At 55.5% G+C, this 12498-nt stretch overlaps 1 protein-coding gene across 1 annotated transcript; it reads right to left on the bottom strand.

Moving 5' to 3' along the window:
* Positions 1 to 1213: 1213 nt before the first annotated feature.
* On the bottom strand, positions 1214 to 12498 carry TMEM41A (transmembrane protein 41A). The gene is made up of 5 exons (XM_075004469.1): positions 12324 to 12498; positions 8003 to 8156; positions 6279 to 6440; positions 4333 to 4471; positions 1214 to 2595 (listed from the first exon to the last, which is right to left on the bottom strand). Exons 1-5 carry the CDS (start codon positions 12425 to 12427, stop codon positions 2375 to 2377), a joined length of 780 nt encoding a protein of 259 aa, XP_074860570.1. The 5' UTR covers positions 12428 to 12498; the 3' UTR covers positions 1214 to 2374.

Raw genomic sequence — 12498 nt, 5'->3', positions numbered from 1 at the left:
AAAAGAGCCTTCAATAGCTCATGGAAGACAAACACCAATGGACCAATTAGCCAACCTGGTCGGGGATGCGACTCCATGCTCTGGGTGTCGCTTGACTCTGGCTGCAATGCTGGGACCGCCCTGTTCTGTTCGTTCCCTCTGAAGCACCCAGCACCAACTGCTGTCAGAAGACAGGACAGTGGGCTAGAAGTACTGTTGGTCTGGCTAGTCTTATAAGCAGAGAACACTCAGTTGGAGGATCTACCTGGAGTTGTCCAGGGAAAGCTGGAGAAGGTTTTGAGGATCTAGATTTTTGGACTTTTGTCCCTAAAGTGGCAAGCAGGTGCCCACAATGCCTGGGTGGGGCTGACTTTAGCTGTTTTGACCAAAATGCTCCTCCTGGGACCTGCTGTTTATATTGTCTCACTGGCTTTCGCAAGCACCCTGCTCCTGGCTAACTATGAAGCCAATGTGATAGCAACGAACTCAGAATCCCACCAGACGTAGCCTCACAGGAATGTCAGCGGCCTTTCCAACACCAGACATTGCAACTGGAAAAGAGACTGCAAGGTAAGCTAGCAGCACCTCCCCCACGCCAGGCACCTGGTGCCTCACCAGGGATACCCACACTCCACCCGAGTGCAGAAGAGAGGACGAGGAAAGGCCCAAATTAGTGAGCTTTATGCTCTGTGCATTTCCCTGACCACACTGATCATCTCTCGCTGTCAGCTGCCACTATAGGCTGAACCTGTGTAATCTGGCAAACTCAGGACCTGACCAGTGCCTGCTGGATGAGCAAATTTGCCAGACCACAGGTCACTACTGTCTAGCACATTACCAACACTGCCACAGCTTGCTGGCTCTTAGAAGACATTTAAGGGTAAATTACAGTTAAACAACAGCACAGAACACTGAGAGCCAGGACTGGTGTCTGTAAACAAGCTTTATGGGACCCTGGGAAACCTGGGCTTCCAGCTAACTAAAATCACGCCGGATTACGTATGTTGCCGGATGAGAGTGCCAGATTAGAGAGATTCAACCGTTACCAGCATGTTTCCAGTCAGCGGCACAGAGGAGAGGTTAGCGGCTCCTTCCTGCAAAGCAGCTTGGCTAGCGCCTGATGCCGTTTGGGATGGGCTTGGACGCTGAGCTAACCCTCCCCACATGGGAAGCAGATGGGCTGCTCGTCACCAACCACCTCTGCAAGCACGTTCACATGAACAAAGTCACTCTGGAAAGCATCACCACCGTTTTATTTGGAAGAGGTAATTTACATGTAAACACAGACGCCTGAGGGGGGCAAGGCACTTGGTACGAGGCCAGGCAAAGACACCAGTCAGCCCGCAGACGGGCTCCGTCAGCGAGACATTCCTGGGCTGCGTTTCCTCACGTCTTTCCTCCTAAGGAGCAGCTGATACAGGACGTGCCCCACTGGTGTGAGCCAGGGCGCAGACACAGCCCCACTGCCCAGAAGTCCAGTCCTCTATTTGAAACCTCCTCAGGAGGACGCGGTCCCAAAACGCTTAACGCCCCAGGAGAGATGTGCTGTTTCCCAGACACGTGCTCTGGCACAAATGATGCCCAGACAGATTCCCTGGAGGTGCGGCCAGGATTTCCTTTGTTCAGAAACAGGCAGGTAAAAGGATCAGGACTACGATGGGACCAGGCTCAGTGGCGGTTTCCTGCCTTTAGCAACTAGAGTCCAATGAGCCCAGGCGTGCTGACTCTGGGTCAGGCAGGCTGGATCGCCAAGGTGCAGAACTGCACACAAGTCCAGGACATTAAGGAAGCGCTGGTGGGAAAGCCTATAGGTGAGGCAGGACTCAGGTGGATGTAGATGTACCCTGTGCAGGACTTGACCAGGGATGGGAGCAGCATGGGCGGGTCCAGCCTGGGCTCCACCCTGCTGAACCCCCAGGCACCATCCCCCGGCATTCGCTCAGCCCTGCAAAGGAGAGCGCGGCGCCCAGCGACATGCAGCAGCCTTGCAGGACGTCTCGTCTGAACCAGCTGCCTTTGCTGCACGGGTGGGGCTCTGTTCTCACAGCCAGAGAATGGCAATCCCCATTTCTGAGTCCCCGAGGATCTGGACTGTGCTTGGCAAACCCCCACTTCCGCCTGGCACTAACAGGGCAGAACGTCACCAGGGCCAGCCCATGGCACAGCAGATTCCGCCAGCACTGCCTGGCAGCTCCCCTGCTACCCGTACGGTCACAGTCAGATGAGCACCGTTAAAAACGAGACCAATCACGTCTCCTGGATTTAAAAAGAGCCAAAGAACTGCAGCTGTCCTCTGCCTCAGCACCGCAGGCAGCGTATTAAAACATTCGCTGGTTACCGAGGATTGCGCTGGCCCCCTAACCGGCCATTCGGAACAGCTGCGGTGCCCTGGGCATCACGTACCCTTCCGGCCATTGAGCAGGCGACTGCTCTGGTCCTTCTCCAGTTTCAGATGCACCCGGCTGAATTTCTTAATCAGGGCCCCCGGGATCAAGGCCACCACGGCGATGGCCAGCAGCTTAACCACCGTGTCCCAGGAGAAAATGGCGTCCAGCGAGGTGATCTGCGAGAGGATGGCACCCGTCTGCACACAGATGAAGTTATAGGGGATCAGACCTGGAAGAGGTGGAAGGACAGGCCTGTTACTAGACAGCCATTCCCAGGGTCACTGGCATCATCCGGATGGTTTAGGCTGGACACCCACACACCTGCACTGCTCAGAGATTGGGGGGCCGGGACAGGGTGCCACGTAACAGCTGGACACCCACACACCTGCACTGCTCGGAGACGGGGGGGCAAGGTACCACGTAACAGTGGTACACCCACACACCTGCACTGCTTGGAGACGGGGGGGCAGTGTACACCCACACATCTGCACTGCTCAGAGACTGGGGGGGCGGGACAGGGTGCCACGTAACAGCTGGACACCCACACACCTGCACTGCTCGGAGACGGGGGGGGCAGGGTACCACGTAACAGTGGTACACCCACACACCTGCACTGCTCGGAGACGGGGGGGGCAGGGTACACCCACACACCTGCACTGCTCGGAGACGGGGGGGCAGGGTACCACGTAACAGTGGTACACCCACACACCTGCACTGCTCGGAGACGGGGCGGCAGGGTACACCCACACACCTGCACTGCTCGGAGACGGGGAGGCAGGGTACCACGTAACAGTGGTACACCCACACACCTGCACTGCTCGGAGACGGGGCGGCAGGGTACACCCACACACCTGCACTGCTCGGAGACAGGGGGTCAGGGTACCACGTAACAGTGGTACACCCACACACCTGCACTGCTCGGAGACGGGGGGCAGGGTACCACGTAACAGTGGTACACCCACACACCTGCACTGCTCGGAGACGGGGGGCAGGGTACCACGTAACTGCTGGACACCCACACGCCTGCACTGCTCGGAGACGGGGGGCAGGGTGCCACGTAACTGCTGGACACCCACACGCCTGCACTGCTCGGAGACGGGGGGCAGGGTGCCACGTAACTGCTGGACACCCACACGCCTGCACTGCTCGGAGACGGGGGGCAGGGTGCCACGTAACTGCTGGACACCCACACGCCTGCACTGCTCGGAGACGGGGGGCAGGGTGCTGGGTATGCGGATCAAAGGTCTCATCATCCCTGCAGCCGGCTGAGAACGGTGCAGGAGGAAATGCAGCTCAGTGCCCAGGGATGGGTCACTTTGCTTTGCTTTGCTTTGCTAGCACTGCGGGAGACTAACCATCGTGAAGCAGGAGACAGGGCTGGAAGCGGAGGAAGGCCACCCGGCCTCAGGGAGGCTTTCTGGGCAGACTCCACCCAGATCCATCCAACCCAGCTGAGGTCCTGCCACAGAGAACGCCACGTAGCCAGTGCCTGACGCAGTCAAGCCAACCTGGCTGCAGCTCTGCAGTGGCCAGTCTGCGTCAGCTGCCCTGTGCGGAGCCTGGAGAGTGGCTTGCACGCACAGGGCAGGGCCAGGAACCAGTTCCCGGGGGTGGGGACGGTTACTGGGGGTTTATACTGGTGAGGAGGGAGGGATAAAATACTCTGGCTGGAGAGCGAAGCAGCAGAGCTGTCGCCCACATACATTAAACACCACTGCGGCCTCTCCCCTCTGCACCCCCAGAAAACGAAAGGCAGCAGAGACCACTAGCCATGGGCACTGGGACACTGCAGGACCAGCCACGTCCCCCCCGAGCAGAGACAACAACGTACGGGCTCAGGAAGCTAACGTGGCTGAGTGACTCTTGCTGTGGGACCCTTAACACTGGACTTGCCTGCGAGGTTCTACCACCAGCAAGGAGCAGGCTGGGCTTGAGCCTCTGTGAGCCAGCGCCCCGAGCCCCTTACCAAGAAGGACGGAGAAGAAGAACTGAGACACCGGGATGTTGAGGATGGGAGATGCCAGGTTCAGAAACCAGTTGGGAGTCATGGGGAAAAGCCTCAGGAACAACAAGAAGAAAAATAAGCAGCTCCTGTTCTCCTCCACCTGCCATGGGAGAAGAGAAGCCAGGTCAGCCCTGCCCGGAGCGTTGCCAGCCAGCAGTGTCTGACGCAGGCAGAGGGCGCAGTGCAGCGGGCCTTCATTTCAATAAGCCACAACGGAACAGCAGCCCAGAATCAAATCGACCCAGGAGCGGCTTCGCACCACGGCACACATCTGCACGAGGATGTGCTGGCTGCACCCCCGAGAGCCCGAGTTAACTCACGGTGCGAACAGCCACTGGAAAAGGGGACAATCGCTGATGGACAGACGTGATCCAAACAAACCCTTCCAGGAAAGGCAGCTGCATTCCCAGCCTCTGACCCAGCTTTCCAGCAGGGCCATACCACGAGAGAAAACTGGGGCCTGAGGTTGCTTTAAATTACAAAGGCCCCAGCACGGAGGGGAAGAACGAACACGCAACCTTATTGTCTCCTTACTGGCAGGAGAGCTTCTTGGGCCGTGTCCTGCAGCAGCAGCAGGAGGCAGAACGAGGGTGCGATCAGCCAGCCACAAGCCACCCCTCTGGGCATACTTCTGCCAACGCTTACCCCGGCTCCCCTGAGACTGCTCCTGCTGGAACATGCTCTGCCGGGCAGCAGTGCTGGCCGGCTTGGAGCGTTCCCCGGGCTGTCGGTGGGCACGACCGACCCACGCTAGGAGAGTGCAGCCTAAGGGAGGTTCACACTGAGTGGCCACTCTAGGTGAGGGGTGGGCAGGTAAGAAGGACAAGGACAACTAAAGTCCCTCCTGCCTGTTCCAAGACCCCTCAGCACACCCCTGGAGGTAGCTCTGGTCTCAGTCCCCTGCTGGTGCCCAGCCTCCACCGTATTCTTCTGCAGCTAGAACCAGTCTCAAGCTCCTGTGCAGCAAACGTAGTCCCCAGCCTTTGCTCTATTTACAGACATTTGGAGAGGAGGGGTGGCTGAAGCGGATCCCAGCCTGGGTAACGCCTTGGCTCGTGTTAAAGATCTGTAGCAATTTAAACGATATGAGAGCAGCCCCACACGCACTCACGGACAGTCCTAGTGGGGGCCAGCAGGGCCAGAGAGCTCGGCACCAGGTCAGGTGGGCCCTGGGCCAGAGCCATTCATGGATTCTTAAAAGTGAACATGGGAACTGAATCTACAACAAGTTCCTGTTTGCAGGACTCAGCCATTAAGGCTTGAGAGCCCAGTCCTAAGAGCTGGGCGTATCCCGCCCTTCCCAAGTCTCCACTGCAGTTTATTCTTGTAGCCTGTACAGGTCAAGCAGGGTTATGGCTGTTATCTTCCTGGACACTGAGGTTACTCTCCAAGTTCCAGCTTGTTACCCTGCCTCCCGAGAGGTTGCCAAGGCTTCTCTCAAGGCCTAACTTGGCCTGTTGGTGAGAAGCATGAGTAGGCAGAGCCCAGCTGGGGTCTCCAAGCCCAGGGTGCATTCACATTGGAGAAGGGGCACAGAGTGACTGACACAAACATGGATGTCTATGGGACCACTCTTTCAGTTGCTTTTTGAAGCAAACAGGGCTGACACTAGAAGACACTACCAGCCCATGCTCTCAAGAGAGAAGTTAGAAGCTCCATTATCCTGCTATGGTTGGTTCACCCTCGGGAAAGACCAGGCTGCTAATGTTTTGGGTCCAATGGACTCATTCCCAAGCCAGAAGGACAATCTCTGCTGTGGTGGTAGGACAGCAGGGACTAAGGACTCACAAGTCCAGGCCCTGGGCGAAGGAAGAGCTGTAGGTTTGTGGCTCAGAGCTGGTCAGCCCATCTGAAAGGGTTTATCCCTGAGTCCTGAGGAGATGAGCTTGCAGCAGGGATCTCTTTACCTTTCTTTGCAGCATGGCCACTTTATCAGGAAACCAGTAGACTACAAACTGTTTCCCAAAGGCTGCAGACAGCAGGTAACAGCAGGTGGCACCCAGAGACGTCAAAGCGCAGCACAGCAAGAGCCCCATCCACGGTCCGAACAGAGCTCCAGCGAGGACGTTCTGGTAGGAAAAAAGCAGGAACAAGACCTCATGAAGAAGAGCCTGGAGAAAAGCATGCACAAGGTGTATGCAACCACAGCCAGCCCAACCTGCCTCAGCCCCGCAGGGCAGCTCGGCAGGACCCCCTGGCTCCCAGAGGGATGCAACTTCATTGCCTGTATTAGGGCTCCAGAGAGAGGGTCTCCCATCCAGCCAAGGCCGGGAGTTTGAGGCAGCGTCAGTCACACCAAAGATGGGAAGGAGCTCCCTCAGATTTACATGACACGCCAGGCACCTTTGAAGCAGGGAAGCAGCTCCTCTCAGTTGGGGCCTTGGGCTGCCACCAATAATACCAGCACTTCCGCAGTGCAGCCAACCTCCTACAGTGGCATCCAGTAAGAATTCAAAAATGGCTCCCCCAGAGCCAGGCACCCCCAGGCCCCATTCCAAATCAATACCAGCAATGCCGGAGAGGCCAGGGCCGCCAGGACCAGCACCACGCGCCTCTCCCACCAAGCACTGGGGGGCGTGCGCAGAACGGGTGTCAGCACTCCCAGTGCAGCTCTCGGGGGAGCCGCACCGAAAGGCTCCAAGAGCCGCACGCGGCCCTGGAGCTGGAGTCACCGTCCCGCGGCATCCTGTTCACCAACTGCGAGCTCTGCGGACACGGAGCCGTACTAACGAGGGAGCTTTCGGAACTTATTTAAAGCTACTCAAGGCAGCAGGAACTAGAACGAACCAGAGCCGGGGCATGAAAAGTGCCTGAGCAAAGCACAAACTTCTGCTCGGAAACCAGCTCTACCCAAACTCAATCAGTGCACAGGAAGGGGCTCGCTGACCGAGAGCCAAGTGTAATCGCTGGGTGGGAGCCCACAGAGACCGGGCCTCAGCCCAAGGCTGTTCAATACGAGGGTTTTTATCAACTATTTAGAGGTAAATATCGAGTCCCTACAGAGACAGTATCTGGAAAAACGGTAACTAATGAGGAGGCCATACAGAGCCAACAGAAACACATGGGAAACAGGTTGCGCCCGGAAGCAGCATGTTTTAATATGGCCCAACACGCAGTCACATCTAGAAACAGCGAATGTCAGGCACATGGCAGGGGACAGCACAGTCTGAAAACAGCCACTCTGAACAGGACTTAGAGGTCAGTGTAGCTAAATGGAACATAAGCTCCCAGTGTGAGGCTCTGACCCTGGAGTGACAAACGGGGACGCAAAGGGGCAGGGTTGGGCTTTTCCCCACAGCGCTGTCACTAAACTTTGGTGGTTCACCCCGTCTCAGGTTCCGTATCTACCTCTGGCTAGTCCGTCCAGACCCCAGCTGAAGGGTATCCAATGCATTTCTCAAACGCTGACAACGAAGGGCAGCTTGTACCTTCTGGGGCTGGCCTGAAACCCTACACCGTTCCGGTCACCTGGAGACCAGATGACAGGCCAGGGTGGGGGGGGCCGTTGAAAGGGTGACTCACCACCCCCACATAAACAAGAGAGGCCAGCAACTGGATTAACGCCCTCCGGCAAATCCGATTTGGCAGGTCTGGTGAGGGAAGAGGACCGGCGAGCGGAAAGGATGCGCACCAGGAAGCTGGAGCCGGGGATGGCGAAGGACTGCTTGTAGAGGTAGGCCGCACAGAACAGCAGCAGCACATAGCTCTGGTGCTCTTGCTTATAATAGTGGAGGAACTCGGCAAGCTCTCGCAGCTCCTCCAGGTCCGACGGGAACTTGAGTGACCTGAGAAGGAAAAGGGAGACGCAGCTAGAACGATAAACCCTTGACACCCTGAGCACATCTCAAAGACGGAGCTCTACGTGCGTTAACAGACAGACAGCCAGGGTCAAATACGGTCACCCCACTTTAAAGAGGACAGATTAAGTTACTTTAGGTCAGAAAAGTCTGCGGCCAACTGCCTAGTGACTCAAGCACATACTCATTTGAACACCATAGTACCCAGGAAATCTACCAGCAGGCCTAGGATCTCTGTAAACGTCGACAGCAACGCACGCTCCTACGTTGTCTATGCTGTGCATCCCTGCGGCTTGACAACTGCTCCCATGGCTGAGCTCTGGGACTACTGAGTGGGACCTGCCAGCCTGTGCAGAACCAGTGGCAACTGCCAGAGCAGAGAGTTTTCCCGACCTGTACTCCAGTTTTGCATCCCGCCTGGAGCAGGACTGAAAACTGAGCTGCCAGGGCAGTGCTAGATGGGACTGGAGCCAGTGCAGATCACCAGGCTACTTGTGAGCAGCTGACATGCCTCACGGAATAGGCGTTGGTGGCACCAGCACTAGGCTTCTCTTGGCCATCACAGCACCAGCTACCTCAGGCTGCTGCTGGCTCAGCTCAGATGGCTGGCTGCATGGTGGGCCTGGAGCTTGGGCTGACGACGGAGATCTGACTGGAGATTCTTCCCACCTCAGGGGCTGATCATTGCCTCCTGCGGTTTGAGGTCGGGGCTGGGCACTCTGACGGCTCTTCCCCAGAGGTTAACCGGACCTGGTCGTTCTCGAGGAAGAATACTGTTCACCACAGCTTGCTGGTTGACCATGACCGTATGACAATCTTTTATCTTCCACTACCGGTTAAGTGCTGTGTACCTCTTCCTCCTTGGTATCTACCTCACATGTCGTCATGGTTTATATCGCTCCGGTGGCAACTGACGGAGAAAGCTCAAGTGGCAGAAATCTCACCACAAACTGGGCAAATTACTTCAGAATGTGCCTTGAAATCTCATTTTTGCTTTAGTCACGACATCCAATAAGCCTCTGTCAAATGACTTGCGGCGATGAACGAAAGGCGTTATCTTTGTTAGTGCAAAAGATGCACTGTCTTTGCTCAGTGCAATTACGAGCCCCTCCCCCATTGGGAGGAAACAGCTGTTGCTCTGTAAGCAAAAACCCTCACACCACCCCATACTCCAAGCAGACGCCGAAAGAGCCACCTGCTTCTGTGGCTCTGGAATGATTTCTGGAGTGCTCGAACACTGAATTGTCCTGGCTGAAGGTTAAAACGGCCACACCCATTCCGGTCTAAGGACTGCTGGGATCTCTGTGTTCCACTGTCTACTCTTTGGACTCTCATCCGACCTGACTGGCGGAAGGCCACTCAGGGAGAGGGACATGTCCATTGCTGCATAAAAGGAAACACCCACACATGCAAGAGAGAGAACATGTCAGTGCCCCCAACAAAGCTCATGTAGGAAACAGGAAATAATTATCAGGCACACAAAACCTACATAGTTAGCTGGGCTTGTTCAATCTTGGAGAAACTCCCTTACAGAGAAAGAAGACAGGAAGCCACCCATTCTTTGATATCGCAGCCTGAATCTCATCTCAGAGCTAACTGTGTGTTAATTTGCCCAAACAGAGAGAGCGAGAGAAATTGAGGGAGCTCATTCAAGAGTCCTGCCTTTTGTCTGAGCTCTAACTAAGCACCTGTTTGTTCCTAGTCTCTCTGAAGACCTAGCAGGAGGTGGGCCTACACAGTTCATTTAAATAATATCACACCGTTTCTACAGACCCAGACAGCAGTCCAGATGATGTCAACTTATGCACGGGGGGGAGGGGGTCTGCTGGCACTCGGATTTCACAGGGCCATCCACATCTCTAGGCACACCCCACAGTTAAAGGAGCATTCTCTGCAGGCACATACGTGTTTTTCACAACAGAGTTCTACCATGAGCAGTCAGAGACCTCGACACCACTAATGTTTTTGTTTTGGTAACAGCCAAAGCTAAGCGCTTTCCAAACAGAAAAGAGGGCACAAGTGCAGGCCCAAAGTCAGTCGTATAAAGACCAACTGACCTATGCTAGGGAGAAAATAAAGAATATTAGAGTGATCCAAATTTGCCTTATCGGTGAAATAACATTAAGGTAAAACAAATGAATGACCAGTATAAGTCAGTTGGTTTCACCCCAGCAGCAGCAGGCCTTTGGCAGGTTCAGACCCTCAGCTGGTATGAGTTGTCCTTTCTCCATTGATCTCAGGGGAGCTTAGACAGTTTGCACCAGCTGACACTGCCCCCCAGACCATAGGGGCCTTGAGAAGAAACTCAGGTAACACACAAGAAATAGTATCAAAACAAAAAAGCAGTCAAGTTGCACTTTAAAAACTAACGAATAATTTATTAGGTGAGCTTTCGTGGGACAGACCCACTTCTTCAGACCACAGCCAGACCAGAACAGACTCAATATTGTCCTGGTCTGGCTGTGGTCTGAAGAAGTGGGTCTGTCCCACAAAGGCTCACCTAATAGATTATTTTGTTAGTCTTTAAAGTGCGACTTGACTGCTTTTTTGTTTTGATACTATATAGACTAACACGGCTCCTTCTCTGTTGCTAGTAAATAGTATGTTAGAGTTCACAGGTAAGTGATGCAATGAGAGCTGGTACCTGTAATCGGGTGGGCTACTGCTTGACTTAGACTAGTATTTTGAGCAGCAATTCCTAGTTTTGGGGCAACAATGAGCTCTCAAAACTGTCCAGCCCTGCACACAACATATTTGTTAAGCAGGGCTACAGGGAAAGGAACCCCAACTCGAGATGGATGGCACACGTTTAGGCTTCGATGCACAAGCCATAAGGAAAGGCCAGTACGAGTCATGTGGTCTTGGAGTTGGCTGCTTGAGCAGTCCCCCCTAGAACTATGGGGTCACAATACAGAGAAGCAGAAGGCCCATTTGTTCAACAGAGACACCGCAGGTGGGATGTTCTCTTTGATGGTCCTCCGCTTCAGAATTCACTCCTCCTAGGTGTCACAGAGCCCCAAGGCATTGCCTTTCAAAGGCACGGCCCCTCCTCTTACAGTGTCTTTTATGAGCGGGCCTGAGGGCTGCTATTTCAGGAGCAGGGTGTTTTCTTTATTTAGTGCTGCTCTAAGCATTAGGCCTGGTCTGCACTTAAAACCTCAACATACCTAAGTTAATAACAGGTATCAAAAAGAAATCAAATCCTGGAGTGCCTTAGTTATGTCAACCCATCCCTCAGTGCAAACACATCTTTCTCATGCATCTGATGCAGCAGGTCTTTGCCCACTAAGGCTTATGCTCCAAACCATCTGTTAGTTTATAAGGTGCCACAGGACTTCTTGCTGTTTTTGAAGATACGGACTAACACAGCTACCTCTACGTGAATGGAAGAGCGCTGCCGTCATCCTACACTGATGGAAAGATCACTGCTGCAGGTGTAGATTCCACCTATGCTCTGGAGTTATGCTCAGCACAGCTATAGAAACCAAGCTATGCCTGTGCGACAATCATCATCTGTCAGTTATTGCCGGTGCTTAACAGAATTTCCTGGCGCCCTCGTCTTTTCGCTATCTGCTGTTTCACAGAAGCATCAAGGGCGCCTGTAGCTCTGGAGACGACCTTCCTTGCTGCAATGTGAAACAAAGCAATAAAACCCAGACGTGTTCCAAATCCTGGCACTTGGGGTGGGTGAAGGACCCCGAGAGGCTGTGTCAAGCCAGAGGTGACCCCGCACGGCTGCCCTGAGTTTCAACACTTCTCCAAGATCTGATTTCACCGGCTTGCTACGGCTAAACTTAGCCCGGAACATACAAGGCCCCGTTTCCAGGGGCCGCGCACCCTGCAAAGCCCATCACACGGCGGGGGTGTATTTTTAGGCAGCCGGCCGGCTGCCCAGACCAACCAAAATCCAGCCCCAGGGGCCCGGGGAATCCTTTAACGCCCGAGCGTGGCCACTCCCGCCGCCAGAGGAGAGCAGCCGCTCGCCGCCTCCGGGGCGAGCTCCCCCGCGCGGCCACCCCCGACGGAACCGGCGTCATTAACGGGCCCTGCTAGAGCCGGGACCCCGCCCCGAGTCCGCTTCCCCCGCCCGCGTGCCCGGGGGGGGCTGTTATCTGTGAGGCGCCCCCCCGCCGCTGAGGCCCGGCCCTCACCCACCTGTCGGCCTCGAGCGGGCCCCCCGGGCGCAGCCCCGTCGACAGCAGGTAGAGGCCGCACGAGGCGGCGCCCAGGAGCAGCGCGAAGCCGCAGAGGGGCCGCATGGCGGCGGACCCCGGCGGGAGGGCGGTCACGTGATCGGCCGCTCGTTTTCCCCTCCCCCTCCGCGGAGTCG

This window comes from Carettochelys insculpta, chromosome 10, assembly GCF_033958435.1.
Source record: "Carettochelys insculpta isolate YL-2023 chromosome 10, ASM3395843v1, whole genome shotgun sequence".
NCBI lineage: Eukaryota > Metazoa > Chordata > Testudines > Carettochelyidae > Carettochelys > Carettochelys insculpta.
Note: the sequence above shows the minus strand (reverse complement) of the source record. Positions and strands in the feature narration are given on the sequence as shown.